This window comes from Crinia signifera, chromosome 5, assembly GCF_055691185.1.
Source record: "Crinia signifera chromosome 5, ASM5569118v1, whole genome shotgun sequence".
NCBI classification, from domain to species: Eukaryota; Metazoa; Chordata; class Amphibia; order Anura; family Myobatrachidae; genus Crinia; species Crinia signifera.
In genome coordinates this window covers 266,496,977-266,514,222 of record NC_139221.1, presented here as the reverse complement: position 1 = coordinate 266,514,222, position 17,246 = coordinate 266,496,977, and the positions used below count along the sequence as shown (strand labels likewise).

Here is a 17,246-nt window from a genome sequence, read left to right as displayed (position 1 = left end):
GAGAGTCCTTGTGCACCTTCGGTAGAGTGTAAAACAAAGGTACCACCGGGTACTCAACCGACAGAGCCTGTTTAAAATCCACATCAAGGTACCCATCTCTAACAGCAGTATTCAGAATCATATCTAACTCCTGTTTAAATACAACGGTAGGATTTTTAGCAAGAAGCTTATAAGTCTTGGTATCACCCAACTGTCTGAGGCATTCAGACCTATAGTCCTGGAAGTCCTGAACAATTACAGCACCCCCCTTGTCAGCATTACTGTCGATCGCTGATGATCGTTATTTTATGTGGTTTACTTATGTTTGTTTATTGTTTCCATAGAAACCGATTAGGTCATACACTGTGCCTGTCCAGTCTCCGTCTAGCACTGATGACGCGCATGTGGATTGTCCAATGGCGTGATGCGGCCTGTCCGGTCACGTGGTGCGGAAGAGCAGGTCAGTGAGAGTGATGTGCTCCCCGCCCGGAGTGTTACTGCGGGCTGATCGCGGCATGGGCTGACAGGTGTGCGGCGGGATGCTGACGGGGGAGGGTGAGGGTGTAGCCAATCGGGTGTGACATGGGGGGGTGGGATAATTGTTTTCTTTGCTGTATTTATTGTTTGAATTCTGTGCATGCCATTGTGTCCCTGATGACGGAGGTAACTCCGTAACGGCGTAGGACCGCTGCAATAAAGGACTTTTAATCTTTGAACCAAGCCTGTGAGAGTGCCGCCTTCTTCCCATGTTATATTGGATCTTCTATGCTCCGTGGATGGCACCGCAGCAAGTTATTTGATTACACAAGCAGAGTGCCGGGTAGATCCGTTCCTGTATGACTATTATGGCTCCTTTATGCTGCACTAGTCTTTCCATGGCACCTATACCTGAAGTCTTGTATGGATAAAATTTCCCCTTTGTGTCCGGGACTGTTTTATGGAAATCTGAAGTGAGTGTTTGCCTATATAAAACACCTTCTTGTTTCTGGTTTGTAATATCGTTTGCACACAACAATGGCTGCAAGCCAACATCTGGATGAGGCTTTGGACTTTATGAGACTAGACCTGAGTGAAGCGGTGAGTTTAAGTGATGCTGATGCTGAAGCTATATTATCAAAGCAGCAATTTGAGGATGTCTCTTTGCCCTTAACCCCTGAAGTTCTGTACAATCAATTACTGCGTTTGAAACAAAAGGAATGTGACTTTATGTGCCACAGTGTCAGTTTATCTGACTATTATCGCAGAAAACAGATTCCCAGGGGATTTAGGGTTAAAAACACACCAACGATTGGCAGGTATAACATCGCCTTCTGCCGACGTTGGATTGGTGTTTTGAATAAATGCTCCCAAGATTTGCTCCTGCTGGTCATTGAAGAAGCCACCAGGGAGCAAAAAGACCTGCAGCAACAAATAACTACATTCGAGACAGCTCACTCTATTACACTCACTCAGGATAGCCATACCAATTGGCTTGATAAACTTCAAATCCAGATGGACAAATACAGGCATGACCTTATAGCCTTTAAGAAAGAAAAGGTAAAAAAGGTTCAGCTTGATTATGATCAACGGAGGGTGTATCCGTGGCTTAATGCTGGCAACTTCCAAGAGGGCGGACGCCCGAATTATGGCCGACGCAAGCCACAGAGATTCCAGCACTTTAATCAAGGATCGAGTACCTCCCAGAGCGAAAGTGAGTCCTCTTTTTCCACCTCCAATGCTGCAGGTGTCCCTTTAGGGGTACTAACTGGGACCGCAGCAACTGGACACAAAGGAAGAGGACGAGGAGGGCAGGGCAAAACCGCCACCAAAGTAAGCACTCGTCCACCGAGGAAAGCCAGAATTTAGTTTTTAACCTGTCCAAAGTACCACTAACTACAACGGAGATTGAAGTCTTGGCTAAGGGTTTATCGTTTGTCCCCACCGTCAAAGCAGACGCATTCCAGTGGAAGGTGGATACGTATAAACTCCATCGGACATTACGTTTAAAAGAACATTTTGGCAAAACCACCCCCTCTGCATCCACTGTGGAAAAAGTGATCTTACCTGAACAATTAAAAAAGATCGCCCCTCGGTCGAGGTTCGACCCCCCTTCAATTAATCCCTCGGTGAGGACTTTTACCAGGATGATGGACCAGCTGGGTGCGGTGGAGTCGGTCCGCACACATACCAGGTATAATCTGTCCATGCCACAACAACTGGCTTTAAACAGTCTGGCTAAAAGGAGAGATATAATTGTGCGTAATGCTGACAAGGGGGGTGCTGTAATTGTTCAGGACTTCCAGGACTATAGGTCTGAATGCCTCAGACAGTTGGGTGATACCAAGACTTATAAGCTTCTTGCTAAAAATCCTACCGTTGTATTTAAACAGGAGTTAGATATGATTCTGAATACTGCTGTTAGAGATGGGTACCTTGATGTGGATTTTAAACAGGCTCTGTCGGTTGAGTACCCGGTGGTACCTTTGTTTTACACTCTACCGAAGGTGCACAAGGACTCTCTGCATCCTCCAGGACGACCTATTATCTCGTCCAGGGGGTCCTTGATGCACCCGGTGGCTGTGTATCTGGACACAATTTTTAATCCTTGTGTCCAGAGGTTAAAGTCTTATTTAAGAGATACCACTGCCCTTTTATCTATCCTTGATAATCTTTCAAGATTAAATGTACTGGATAAGGATTGTGTCATGTGTACGGCAGACGTTACCAGCCTCTACACCTGTATCCCTCATGATGCAGGTGTGGAGGCGGTGCGGTCGCTGATTTCTAGTGACACAGAATACATGGGTCCCCCCATTGAGTTTTTCATGATTTTGTTGACTTTTGTACTAACAAGGAATTATTTCCTCTTTGAAGGTAAATTTTATTTACAGGTGGCAGGCTGTGCCATGGGGTCAGCAGTGGCCCCGGCATATGCCAACGCATTCATGCATCACGTTGAACAGAACATGCTTTTTAGGGGCGGCATTTTGAGATCTGAAGTGTTGTTGTATAAACGTTACATTGACGATCTCTTGATCTTTTGGAATCAAGATAAAGAAAGTTTGGAGCAGGTGTTTGTGGACCACGCCCACAGTGGCAGTGTGGTCGGGTTCACTTACACCATGAATACTGATAATGTACAATTTCTGGATGTCGCCATATCGAAGAGGGATGCTGTAATCAGTACTTCTCTGTTCGTGAAGGCGACCGACAGAAATACATTGTTAAGAAATGAAAGTTTCCATCCTACCCCCCTCCGTAAAGGGCTCCCTTATTCACAGTTATTACGGGTTAAAAGGATAACATCGAACCCCGAGGAGGTCCCCATTGCACTACAAGCCATGGTGGAAAAATTTGTAACAAGAGGGTATTCTAGATGTGAATTAAACATTTTGAAAGAAAAAGTTTTAGCTATGCCCCGTGAACAACTTTTGAAATCCAATTCAGAGCCGCCAGCTGATAACATGTTAAAACGTGTTCCCTGGGTCAATCGATATTCCATGGGTTCAGAGCATAAAACCAAAAAGGTCAAGCAGTTATGGCCAATGCTCTCAACTGATGGTGACCTACCACTTTTACATAATTCCAGGGTGCTCCCCAGTTACACCAGGGGGAGTAGCATCAAGGATAGAATTGTCAAATATGACATCACGGGTTGGGATAAGAAAAATCCTGGTCAGCATTTTTTGTCCAGAAAAAATGGATGCTTTCGGTGCCTCGGGTGCACCACGTGCAGGTCAATGGCGGTGGGGAGCTTTTTTACACACCCTCATAAAGGTTATAAAATCTATATTAAGTTTCCCCTCACCTGTTCTTCATCTTATGTTATTTATACCTTGACCTGCCCGTGTGGTTTGACCTATGTGGGGAAAACTCAGCGCACATTCAAGGAGCGCATGGCCCTACATAGGTCTTCCATTCATCAAGCCCAATCTAGTGGACACAGTGATCAACCCGTGGCCCGCCACTGTCTACTATTTAAACATAGTGTAGCTTCCATACGCACTATGATCATTGATCATGTGCCATTATCTATCAGAGGGGGGAATAGGAATAAAATTCTACTCCAGAGGGAGAGCCGTTGGATTTTCTCTCTGGGGACAATGTCCCCTGGTGGGCTGAATGAGACTCTGGGGCTCCAGTGTTTCATTTAGTTTCCACCTTGCTGTATTGTATGCCTGTGTTTGTAACATTTGAGGAATATACTTAATTAATGTATTTATGTCGTTTAGCCATTGCCTCACCATTATGCTGGCTTATATTATATGTAAATATTTGCATTAGATGCCAAATCCTATAAGATTAGGGATATTTTCACATTGAATGTATTGTTGTGCAAATGTTATTACCATATTTTATTCATTTTATACTGTCGATCGCTGATGATCGTTATTTTATGTGGTTTACTTATGTTTGTTTATTGTTTCCACAGAAACCGATTAGGTCATACACTGTGCCTGTCCAGTCTCCGTCTAGCACTGATGACGCGCATGTGGATTGTCCAATGGTGTGATGCGGCCTGTCCGGTCACGTGGTGCGGAAGAGCAGGTCAGTGAGAGTGACGTGCTCCCCGCCCGGTGTGTTACTGCGGGCTGATCGCGGCATGGGCTGACAGGTGTGCGGCGGGATGCTGACGGGGGAGGGTGAGTGTGTAGCCAATCGGGTGTGACATGGGGGGTGGGATAATTGTTTTCTTTGCTGTATTTATTGTTTGAATTCTGTGCATGCCATTGTGTCCCTGATGACGGAGGTAACTCCGTAACGGCGTAGGACCGCTGCAATAAAGGACTTTTAATCTTTGAACCAAGCCTGTGAGAGTGCCGCCTTCATCCCATGTTATATTGGATCTTCTATGCTCCGTGGATGGCACCGCAGCAAGTTATTTGATTACACAAGCAGAGTGCCGGGTAGATCCGTTCCTATATATATATATATACATATATATATATATATGATGACTGCTTTAAAAATCCATCCAGACTTGCAGGAAATCCCACACTTCCTGCTTCTCACAGGCAACAACCTCATACTTGCCAAACTTAAGTATCTCCTCTCCGGAAGAAGCTCAAAGAGGAGATCCTCTTCATCTTTTTTTTTTTTTTGGGGGGGGGGGGCAGGGGTTGTCATCATTAATCCCTGCCCCATTCATGTAAATGCTGTGATTTGCGGCTCTTCGGCGAGGGGTGGTACTAAATGACACAATTCGCATAATTTTAGCTCCACCCCCTCCCCAAAGACCCGCAAATGCTGGTATTTGACCGGAAGATAGAAGAGGTGCCAGGGCTGATGTTTGGCCCTGCTAAATGCGGGAAGCTTGCCTATCCTAAAATGTAACTGGGAGGGGGACCTGATTTTTGGGACCCTCCGGCCTTCAAGGAGGGTATGTAAGTATTACCTTTAGCCCTTGTCGTAAATAGAACATGTTCACTGACTGCTGATTCTTAATGAAGTGTGCACACAGCCAATCACTGTAATACTAGTGCTACAATAATATCCTATGCACTGTACTATACAAACCAATTTTTTCCACAATATTATACTATAACCCAGGGAAACCTCTCATCAAATTTACTGAAAAGTATGAAAACATTTTAAGAAAATCAGAGGGAGGTAATTCTGTAGATTTTTATGGCCTTTGTGTTTTCAAATATGAGCTGCTCATTTGATAAACAAAATGAAAAGCTCTTGTAAACTTATCCACTCATATTGTTGTTGTTCAGCCACTATCAAATATTTAATTGTTAACTTGCCTAAGGTTATTACCTCTCGGCATGTCTATCTCTTCTCAACCTTGAAGGACATGAAAGATAATTTGTTGCAACTGAATTTGTTTCCCACACAACAGGAATCATTATTTAATAAAAGATTGTTCACAGCAATGCACAAATAGAAGCTTACAGTTAACAACTTTCACACAAAATGTTTTTAACCTGTTGAGTGCCAACGCTGCTGTGAACCATCCTCAAATATCTGTTAAAAATTCCAGCATCACTCACAGCGACTGTTCTTTTAGCATAAATAAATACAAACACAGCCAAGTCATTTAATCGAAGTTTAGTTAAATATTGCACACAAAAAAAAGAACAGTCGCTGTGAGCGGCGCTGGCATTTTTAATGGATATTTTGAGGATCGCTCACAGCAAAGATGGCCTTCAAAGGTTTGCTTGGCAATTTCACACATATTTTGACAAATTCCCTTGGCACTCAAGAGGTTAAATTCCCTAGTAAATTATTATTTTGACCAATCTGAGTAATAAATGATGCATTAAAATTTTCTAGTAATTACTAAAATAATGGCATATTTTGTAGGGACAGTTCTCTTACTAAAATTGGATTATGAAGAAAATGTGAAAATCAGGGTGCTTTTCACCAAAATTGGAAAGGTTGACCGATTATTGGAATTTTGGAAATTCACTACAAACCCATGAAAACAAATCTTAATTTAGCAAAAGGTGTATGTGTTTTGTCTAGGGAACAGTCAATAATGAAATATTATGATAGATAGATAAATAGATAGATAGATAGATAGATAGATAGGTGATTCTGTACAATTAAATCAAATGCAGTGGTTTCTTTATATGCATGCTTTAGCATTGAAACATGTTTGGGAACTTACCTAAATAAACAAAGAATTGCGCTTCCAATTGTGAGAGCTATAAGTGAGGCACTGTGACCAAATGTGTAGATCGCCTTGACAATTACATAGAAGTAAATCTGTAATACAATAAAACTCCGTTTATAAATGTATAATGTACATCTATATTTGATTTAAAAAAAAATCTAATAAAAAACAAAGAAAATATTAAAATTGCATTCATTTATAACAGTTGAAGGAACATCAGACAGTTATATATTGAAACCAAAGTGGCCTGATTTTAAAACTGTATAGGAACAGTCTAATAGAAAACTTAGATAGATCATTTTAAGTAGGATACAGCATATGCTAAAATACTATTAAAAATATAGATTTAGTAACACAGAAACATAGAATTTGATGGCAGAACCACTTGCCCCATTTTATCCTTTAGGTAATCTCAAGCTATTTTGATCCCAATGTTGAGAGTTAAACTATATATAAAGAACCATAAAGCCCCAGATGTATAAATCCAAAGTTTAGCCATCAGCTGTGAAATGCATTGTTCAGTGTTAACCTGACATTGCACAGGGGCACTGTTTTAAAGTAAAGTATCCACAACAATTGTATATCCTTACTTTTCCTGAATATGGTGTATATGTATCAAGTGGAGCCACAATCGTTTTGTTTGCGTTAATGCATGTTTCGGCTTTTCACAATTTACCACAAGGGGTAATGTGGGGAAAGATTTCTTAATTTTGCCTTTTTTTTTTTAAACAAATATCAGTGCCATCGCATGCCATGGAGGGCCTGATTATAGCATGCATGGAAACTAAAAGTGGACATCTCCATCCCTAAAGATTTGGCTGGATGGATGTGCACGATGGAAGGAACTTGAAGGGGCATTTGCAAAAACTCTCAGCTGTGCAACCTCCAATAGGCACTGCTACATGCGCTTATGGATCCCCTTGGTTTGAAGATCTGTGATTGACATTATAAGTTAGTGTGAGAGACACTGTAGCAGCTGAGGTTTCAAGAGCAGCTACTGAATTCTACAAAACAACATTATGTAGGGGTTCTGCTGGTAGAGTTGTGTCTAGACTAGTCACAACCATCTATGATACCCCGCCCCCTCTAGCCAGGAAGACTAAAAAACATTTCAGGGGGAATTAATGTGTGTATAGAGTCGGCATGTTTTTAATCTGAAAATTCTGCTTTTATTTGTTTTTTTTTACGTCTATGTAAAATATTTAGCAATAATATTATTACATTTGTTTAGGAAACACCCAATTCACTGTGCACAGTTATGTGAAAAATGTCTGTTTTAAACTGAAAAAAGTAGATAAATTTAAAAAAAAAATTAGAGTTACTTAGTTAGAGTTAGAGTTAGTTAGTGGAATGTACCAACCATTTAAAATGATTTAGTCCTCATTATAGTCCTCATTATAAGCCTATCAGGCATTGTCAGACCTTCAAAAGCACCAATTTGTTATAGTGATTTATAAAGGGAAATACACAATTATCTTGTTATGTATGCTATGGGCTTTAGAATTGCAACTGGAAATTATTTTTACAAAAATTACTTAAAATACTCAAAATTAATTTAAGTTCCTAAAAGATAAACTAGTCATTTCTGGCCCCTCTCCCTGTTGTTCAAATTGTGGCAGATTCACAGTTTAATGTAAATCTAATTTTAGTGAGTTCCATGCACTCACCTATAAAGGTAACAGGCACTGGCCCTTATTCAGATCGGTGCGGATATTCCCGCATTCTTACGGAGCGGTCCGCACGCCACGGTGTTTTGCCGCATGCGGCCATCGTCCGTAGAAACGCCCACGTGTCCTCCGCATTCGGACGGACTCACTCTTTAAGAACAGGGCGTGTTTACGGACGACATACAAACCATGCGTGTGCGGGAGAAACACTCCGATTCTGCACGGTATTACAGAGTATTACAGAGTATGCTCGGAAATACCGCATCCGACCGGGAGCCAAGCGGTGCTACCGCCCGTAAGCGGAGTATTTACGCCAAACAACCCACTATTATGTATCTTCTGCAATACATCACAAGACCCACTTATTCAATTACCTATCCTCATAAAAAACTTCTTATTTGGAATTGGAATCAATTAGATGCCAATATATCCTTACAAGCATGCCTAACACATGCATTGCACACATTAACCCTTACAGCAATTGAAGTGCAATGGTTTCAATTAAAGCACTGACAAGCGTCCTATTAGTGAGTAATGAGTAAAGGAGTCGATTCTATTGGGTTCAGGTGTTAATGCTTGTAGTCATTAGGCGTACGTTCGCCTACCGCATGAACGAGTGGTGTCCGCAAAGCAATAGTACACTTGTGGACACCGCACATTTCTTCCCTTTTTGATCGCGTGCATTCGGAGTGGTATCCGAATGTACGCCCCCCAACATAAGTGTACTCCCCCGTGTCCGCCCATGTTTCCGCCCCGTTTTGCCCACTTTGAAACTACGCCCATGTGTCATTCCGCATGACGCCCATATTTCCCGACTGATTGCGGGGAACAGTTTGGGACGGGATTTGGCCGAACTGGTACGGAGTCAAGGCCTGGCACATGCGCGTTGCGTTCTCCACGCATGCGCAGACGGCGTAAAGACGCGATCCGAAAGTATGCAGTAAAGTCCGCGTCAATCAGAATAAGGGCCACTATGCTGCAGAGTCACCCACTGCCTAGCCATGTGTTTCCCAGGAAAGAAGCATGCAAACATACAGTACCATAAATATAAAATAATAATAAAAATAATAATAAAAGGCTACAGTATAAGCTATAATCCACATACTGTAAGTATAATTGAATGATGTTTGTGTGTAAATATATGTTCCACGATAACTCTCAAACGGTTTAAATCATCTTCAAACTTTGCACACAACCTTATCATCTTAAGGGATCTAATTTCCAAAATAGGTTTAATCGGATGACCCCTTACGGGTGCTGTTATAAGGGTCCTTGCTATTTCTGTTGTTTTCATACATTATGATATTTTGTTGAAAAGCTTAAGACTTTTTAAATACAACCTGGGCTGCTGAAAGTGCCGCCGGGCCCCTTCTAAAAAAGGGACATAATCAACGGGAGGGGTATGGCCAAAAATTAGCACGGGGTGTGGGCTGTATGCTGCTGCAGCTGCCTCTCTCCCCCACTCAGCATACGGCACTGAGCAGCATGTTCTGAGCGGCGGAGAGAGGCTGTGCTGCTGCAGTAGCCTCTGCTCTGTACTCCCACTGCCCGGTCTCTACAGTGGGGGAGGGGGCGAAGGACTCGGGACACTCCATCACACCTGGGCCCGGGTAAAAAAGTACCCCTCCCCTCTCAACGGCACTGAATATGACGAAATAAACAGACTGCCTTAAGTGGACCCTTAACCCCTTGAGTGGTGGGTTTTCCTGTGGCAGGACAAACCTACCAGGGCAGAAATAACCACCACAGAAGGTAGAAATCTGAAAACTGAGCGCAAACACCTGGTTATGGTCCAACTTGCTGCTGTATAAAGGGATACTCAACCCTTTCAAAAATATTGAATAAAAACACTGAGTAAATAGCGCTTTTGGACCAAACAGATAAAATTACTCACTCCTTTTGGATTCATTTTTTAATTTATTGACATAAAAAGCTGTTCCACCGGCCGGTAGGACAAAACAATAAAATTACAATTCATACAGTATAACAATACTTTAAAAAAATATATATAAGTAATTAAGGATGTGAATCAACTACATTAATGAAGCATTGCTAGCTTTAAACAATTTTTAATGGTCATATATAGATTTCAGTAGCTGCAAAAAGACATATACTGTACTCCATTCATTTGCTTATTGTGTTAATAGAGCAAATTAAAACTGGTAGTTGTATAGCCAAGCTGTTGGCTATTAAGTTCTGTATATTAAGTTCTGTGATAATCTAGCAGAGATAGATGTTAGAAAGTTCCTTTTTAGCAGCATTTATCCCAAGTTTAGGTTTACTATGACTCTACAAAGCTGAAAGAGCACAGTGTTCCTTAGTGGAAAGCAGTGTTAGTGGCTATTATAAGTATGATTCACATACATGTAAAGGTGCCCATACACGGTACAATTATTTTATACAATTTGGACTAGATCGCATCGCATTGCATAGGATTTGCAATGTGATGAGATTAGATCGAGTACAAAAAGTATGTGCAGCATATACTTTTTGTGCTGTGCGATGAGATGTGTGGCGGGAGCTCGCCTCTCATCGCACCCAGCAATTGTACTGTGTATGGGCACCTTAAGCACTTGGTTAGTAAGCTTTCTGTAGCAACATTTGGCAGCAGTTAGTGCAATTTAGCCAGGAATAAGGTTAAATAAGCAATACTTATGCTCTGCTTCTGTCCATCCTGGGATTTGTAGTCCACCTGCTGGTAAGCTGTGAGCATCTCCACAGACTGTTTCCCGGCTGCTGGTGCTTCCTGATTTGTGCAGCCCTATCTGGAATACACAGCCTGGGTTCAAGCGCCTCCCGGTCGGTGGTGGCGTGTGAAGGTGATGCTAAGCTTCTCATACTGAATAAATGTTGTTTTAAATTTTTTATTGTTATATGAATTGTCATTTTATTGTTTTTGTCCTACCGGCCGGTGGAAATGCTTTTTATGAGAATAAATTTAAAAATGAATACAAAAGGAGTAATTTTTGCGGTTTGGCCCAAAAGCGCTGTTTACTCTGTGTTCTTATTCCACCACAGATGGGGTAGACGCTGCATTCTGCAGAAGCCCCTGCTCCCCTGGGGCTGCTTCTGACAGCTTTGTCTGTTTGCGGCCACTAGGAGAAGTCCGTGGCCGCTTGGGGGGGACGGGGGACGCTCGGGTGTTCGGGCGCTCAGCTGTTCATCTTTTCGAGCAGTCCTGTGTTTGGACACCCAAACACATGAATGGCCGAGCGTGGCCGAACCTCCCCGAGCGGCGACGGGGAGGATCGGTGAATGGGGGCGGTGAGGAATGTAAAGGTATGAGGCTAAGGGTAAAACTGTTATGGCATTTTATTCTGTGTAGTGAATAATGCACCTTTTAGCCCTTCTGTTTCCTTGTCTCTCTTGCGTAACTGCGTGTATACATTCACAGGACTAAAATTAGTGCATTAGCCTGTATGTTATATGCTGTAAACCTTCTCTAGTACATAGAGGTGTGTAGTGACTTGGTACATTGTTCTGGGATGCTGCTGGGTTATATTAGGGGCATGCCAGTCTGTGTATGAGGTCACCTGGTATATACAGAAGTCATCAGTGGGATGCCTGCTGTATCCAGCTTTCATCCTTATATGGTTACACAGGAAATAGCAAGGAAGAAATATAACATATCATCAAAAGGCCACTTCCACAGGGGATACTCAGGAAATAAGCCAATTACCAGGTCATTATTCCTACTAATTGCTTCCCTTTGTGGCTCTCTGGACTCTAGCTGACATCTTGGAGCCTGACACAGCAGATGGGAAGCAGGAGAGTGACAGCTGTGGTAGGTAGGAGGGAGAGACCTGATATCTGAACACACCAATCAGGTAGCTGTACAACTCCCCCAGGTGAGCACAGCAGTATGGGAATTGTGACGTTTTCAAAGGAGCTTGCGCAGGTCAGCTCCTCATGTTAGTCACTGATGTTTGGTAAGAGGGATTGTTCTGCTCACGTATCTAGTGGAACGCATCAACCATCCTTTGTGGAAACCTGTTGCATCCTGTGGATTACCTGTGTGGAGCTTTTCGGTTGTAAATCCTTTGGGGAATTATTGTGGAACTACATCTGCTGCAAAGACTTCCTGTTTGGACTGCTACCTGCATATTGTTTCTACGCTACATTTGCCTCTTGTTTCTTTATATTATCTATTGTTGTGTGCTGTGGAAAATAAATCATTACTTTGATGGGTGCCTGGGTGATTGAAGAACCCCATATCCTCGTAATGTGGAGGATTGGCAACGGGTGTGTGTGTGTATGTGTGTATCAGCGACAGGGGTGATGATGGTGCGCCATTGGTTCACCACCGGTGCACCCTTTGTTTACAGTGGCATACTTGAAAATTTCTCAGGAGAGACGCTCCTTCAGCGCAGCTCACCCCAAGAAATTTCTGGGCATATTACCGAAGGGGTTAAAGGCCTAAGGGTTTAATAAATGAAAAACATTTTCACTTTACAAAAATTTTGAGAACTGCTTAAGCATAGATTTTCTCCCATCTGTTGGACAGGCCTTAAGTCTGGTAATGTATAATATAGCTGTACACTAAAATCAAAAAGGCTGAAAAGTTGATGCTGCAGCCCATAGAAGCTGGCTGGGGGTGCACGGTAAGGCAGGGAGTGGCTTCCTACACGAAGCCAGCTCTCTTCTAATCGCAGTCTGTACGCCACAAGCACTTTAGCACCTGGCTATAGAAGCCTGTTACCTAGGTGATGTTAACGCCAGCATCCACCTGTCTATGTGAGTATTTGTATATCTGCAAACATTTACAACCCATAACGAGAAACAATGGTATCATTGTGACTCTGCACTCACCGTTCAAAGAGATGGTTAGCATTTTAAAGCAGTGGCTTTTTTTATGAGGAATGCACAACACCCAAGATTATGGAGGATCACAAACAACCTTGGAGTTGACAAGCACACACTCACTAAAGCATACATGACTACACTCCTGGAAGCATTCAGAGGAGTGGAACACCCTTCCACATCCACCCAGATCCTGAGGAAATGGATGAGATGGAAGAAGTGTTGATTTGTGAGACGTGCATCTTAAGGGCACAGCCCCACTTTACGCAATGCCACAATGCACAGTATTGCACAATGCTGTGGGTGTAATCAGGCAGTGTTCCCCCCTCCCCCATGCAGTGGCCACTTTATCTACCCTCTAGGATCTCGTCAAATAGTAGCTCTCTCACAGAAGGAAGTTCAAAGTTTTAATAACCATTAGACCATTATAAAGTAGTTAATTAATTTTGCAGCTGGTCTTACCAATGGGAATGAAGTACTGCACATGTGGGAAAATGCAGTACTGTATATATCATGATTATTGAAAGAGACTCTAAGGAAAACCTTTCTCCTTTACATAATTGAGGCCTTTGCCTATTTCCATCAGCTTTCCTGCCAGTGAGCCTATTGAATGACACTGTAGGGATCATTACCGTGCTTAATGTGTATGAGTGCATAATAACAAATATACAGCACATACAATTTCTAACATCTGTTTAGGCTGGCGGCGGTACACAGACACCTGGTGCACATGGCATATTCTCAGAATAGGCATCATTGTTTATGCTAGCATAGTTCACAGAACATTTCAATAATCATTACTGTAGCTAGATTGTCACACGAATACAATACGTGCAAGCAAATAAGCCTTGGGATAATATATATGGGCAGAAATAGAGCCTGCTGCATGTCTATCTCGTAAGGATATGGAACAATTAAGCTAGGTACACACTGGGTGATATGCTATCTGGTTGGATGGATTGGACCAGCATATTATTGCATATTGCTAAGCTCCCACGGTCGCTCGTGAGGACGCTAGGTTTGATGCGCTGCACATCCAACCTAGTGACATCAGCAGCCACAACATGCATGTTAATGTAGGACAGAACAGTGATTGTTTCGTCCTTTACAAGCATTGCTTCAATGTGTACAGGCAGTGGTGGCTCTTGCCTCTGTGGATGGTGCTGAGGGGCTGCTGCAATGCTGCCCCCTCCCCTCTGCTGCCGCTGGACCACACCACCGCTGCCTGCTGGTCCCAGCCACTACCTGCTGGTCCCCGCTGCCATTCCAGACCCCTGATCGCGGTCGTGTGACCAGCACATGCTCAGTAGCATCTTCAGTACTGCACATGCGCTGACCCCCACCCTCTATAGGCTGCTTAGGCAGCAGTCCATAGGAGTATATTCACAGTGCCAGGTCTGACGCATGCACAGTACCGTCCTCTATACTGCGCATGTTCAGAGCCCGTTTTTATGGGCTGCTGCCCAACCTCTTAATCGGACTGCCTTGGGTGACTGGCAGGTCGGACTTCCAATAAGAAGCCACTGCCAGTCACAGTGAAGTTAGTGCCGTCTCACAGCATCTGGCTTCACTACAGTGGCAGATTTTGCCTGGGGGGCTGCAGCCCTGCAGCCCCTAGGTAAAAACCTCCACTGTGTACAGGTGATCTGGGCTGACCGTGATGTCTGAACAACTCCCTGCTGCTCCAGTGTGTACTAGGCTTAACATGTATATACTTGTAAGTGTTACCAGGTGGCTTTTGTTCTGGATATACTAATATTTTTAAATTTAGAGTCTGTCTAAAGGGAATATCAAAATGTGGGAAATATCAAGAATAGCTGTAAGGGTTCAATATGTGCTGCTTTATTTATAGACCAGGAACTGCTTCCAAAATGCGAGCTTTCAAAGTATGAACAGTAATCAGCAAATGTTATTATTAGAATGGAATCTCCGTATTTATTTCAATAGGTTCTTGGAATGGCAGAAATGCATTTAGGGGACTAGGTGTCCCTGGAAATCCATTTCTCACATGAGAATGACTGCAACAAGACAAGCATACACTTCCACATCGGATCCTGTTGTCACTGTTTAATGCCATATCTAAATAAGCTTGGCGCCTCGTCTTCTCAAATGTTTATAAAGTATGATTAGGCTCCATCAGCTTCTTTAGTTTTCTCACAGAAATAAACATAATGAAATCCCCCTAATTAATCTGTGACAAAACAGAATTTTCTTCTCATATGTCATTTACTGTGACTTTGCTCTGTGACAGGAAAAATGAGAATGAGAAGGTGGAAAAAAGCAAATGCTAGAGATGTGACCATGCTACGAGTATTTTCATGTAATAATGGATTTTACTTTTGTTGCATTAGTTGATGTCACAGAACCCTTTCTCTTGTGAGTCTATAATTGAAAGATTGTTGAGGAAAAGGACTAACAGTAATACACGACTCAATTTACTGAATGGAGATATAGTATGGGGGGACAAAAGAGACTTCTTGGTATGTACTAAAAGGATTTCTATGTCTTCAGCCTGCCCACGATAACAGTGCATATATATAGTTGCTCTAAGCAGGGCAAAAACTAGACTTTTCATTACCTGGAACAAGGCAGTACAGGTTGAGTATCCCGTATCCAAAATGCTCGGGACCAGGAGAATTTTGGATAACGGATTATTCCGTATTTTGGAATATTTTAATATTTCAATTATTTATTTTGAAGTATCTTGCATGTATGCTGTATAAACACATAAAATACACACAAATATATTTTATTACCACATAAAATACACACAAATATATTTTATTTGTTCAAAAAACAAGGTTTCAAAACATGAAACAAAATTTGTGTACTATCTCAGATATTGAGGGGGAAATTTACCAATATGAAAAACCTAGTTTTTCGTATTGGTATTTCCCCTACGGCTGCATACAACTGTTTGAGTCGTATGCAAAGTCGTGTTCCGGAGGGGAAATTACAAAGCAGTCAGATACGACTGCTTTGTAACCCTCCGATGGTGTAACAATTCGTATTAGCTGGCCATATATACGGCCGCTAATACGAATTATTTGTAGCAGTCTGCACGGATCAGTCAGATCCGTATAGGCTGCAGTGAGTAAAAAAAAATAGAAAAAGAAATAAATTTAAAAAAAAAAATCGGCGTGGGGTCCCCCCCACAGCTGTAACCAGCACCAGGCTGAAGGAGCCGGGGCCGGTAATTAAAAATCAGGGAACCCGACAAATAGGGGTTCCCCGATTTTTAACAACCAGCCCCAGGCTCCAGGTCCGGGGCTGGTTCCCAAAATACGGGGGACAAAATGACTAGGGGTCCCCCGTATTTCAAGAACCAGTCCCAGGCACAACCAGCCAGCAGGGTAATGCCACAGCCGGGGGAGACTTTTTATACAAGTCCCCCCGGCCAAAACATTAACCCCCTGACCGGTCAGCCTGGCCAGGGGCCCTGGGGGAGTGGGGACCCCCCCAATGAAGGGGTCCCTCCCCTCCAGGACTTACCTGACCAGGCTGAAGCCTGGTACTGTCTCCGATGCCCCTTGGTGGTGGGCATCGGGCTGATTATGGTGTAAAAAAAAGATGAATCTATTGTTTTTTACTGTGGCACTACAAGTGCCAGCAAGCCTCCCCAGCAAGCTGGGACTTGGAGAACCACAAGTCCCAGCCTGCTGGGCATTAAAGGGCCCGATGGCACTTGTAGTTCCACAGTTAAAAAAAATAGTACAATAAACACACTGACACACATGAAAAATAAAAGTTTAATACATACAAAGCCCACACATACTAATACTTACCTATCTTCTTCCCGTAGGTATCCCTGGTCCTGTGTCATCTTCTGGTCCTCCTGTGTATATTTTTCTATCTGCATCAGGTGGTACTTGGTGCAATAGTTGCGCAAACTTCCTTAGAATATGTATTTCCGGCGCATAGGTCATCTGTTTTCTACGATTTCGATATAAACATTACACTAAAAAAATATTAAGAATTGCCACATTGGCCAGTATTCAATGCAGCTGATTCACCGCTTGTTTTCAGCGAATCGGGCTGTTTTCACGCTCTGTGGTGAATCTTTTCACTGAAAATCTGATTCACCCTATTCAACGATCACTGTTTGCCAAAAGTGAACAGTGAATGCCGGCGAGTTCTCTGTTTCATGCTCGCTGCAATTCCCTGGTGTATTTCAATGGGGTTTTGACTCTAATTCGACT

At 42.8% G+C, this 17,246-nt stretch overlaps 1 protein-coding gene across 1 annotated transcript in view; it reads right to left on the bottom strand.

The window, feature by feature from the left end:
- Positions 1-17,246, bottom strand: part of VIPR2 (vasoactive intestinal peptide receptor 2) — a 117,469-nt gene that overhangs the window by 49,010 nt on the left and 51,213 nt on the right. Inside the window, exon 5 of the mRNA XM_083188992.1 lies at positions 6,575-6,672. Coding sequence (XP_083045118.1) covers positions 6,575-6,672 — 98 coding nt within the window. The remainder of the gene's footprint in view (positions 1-6,574; positions 6,673-17,246) is intronic.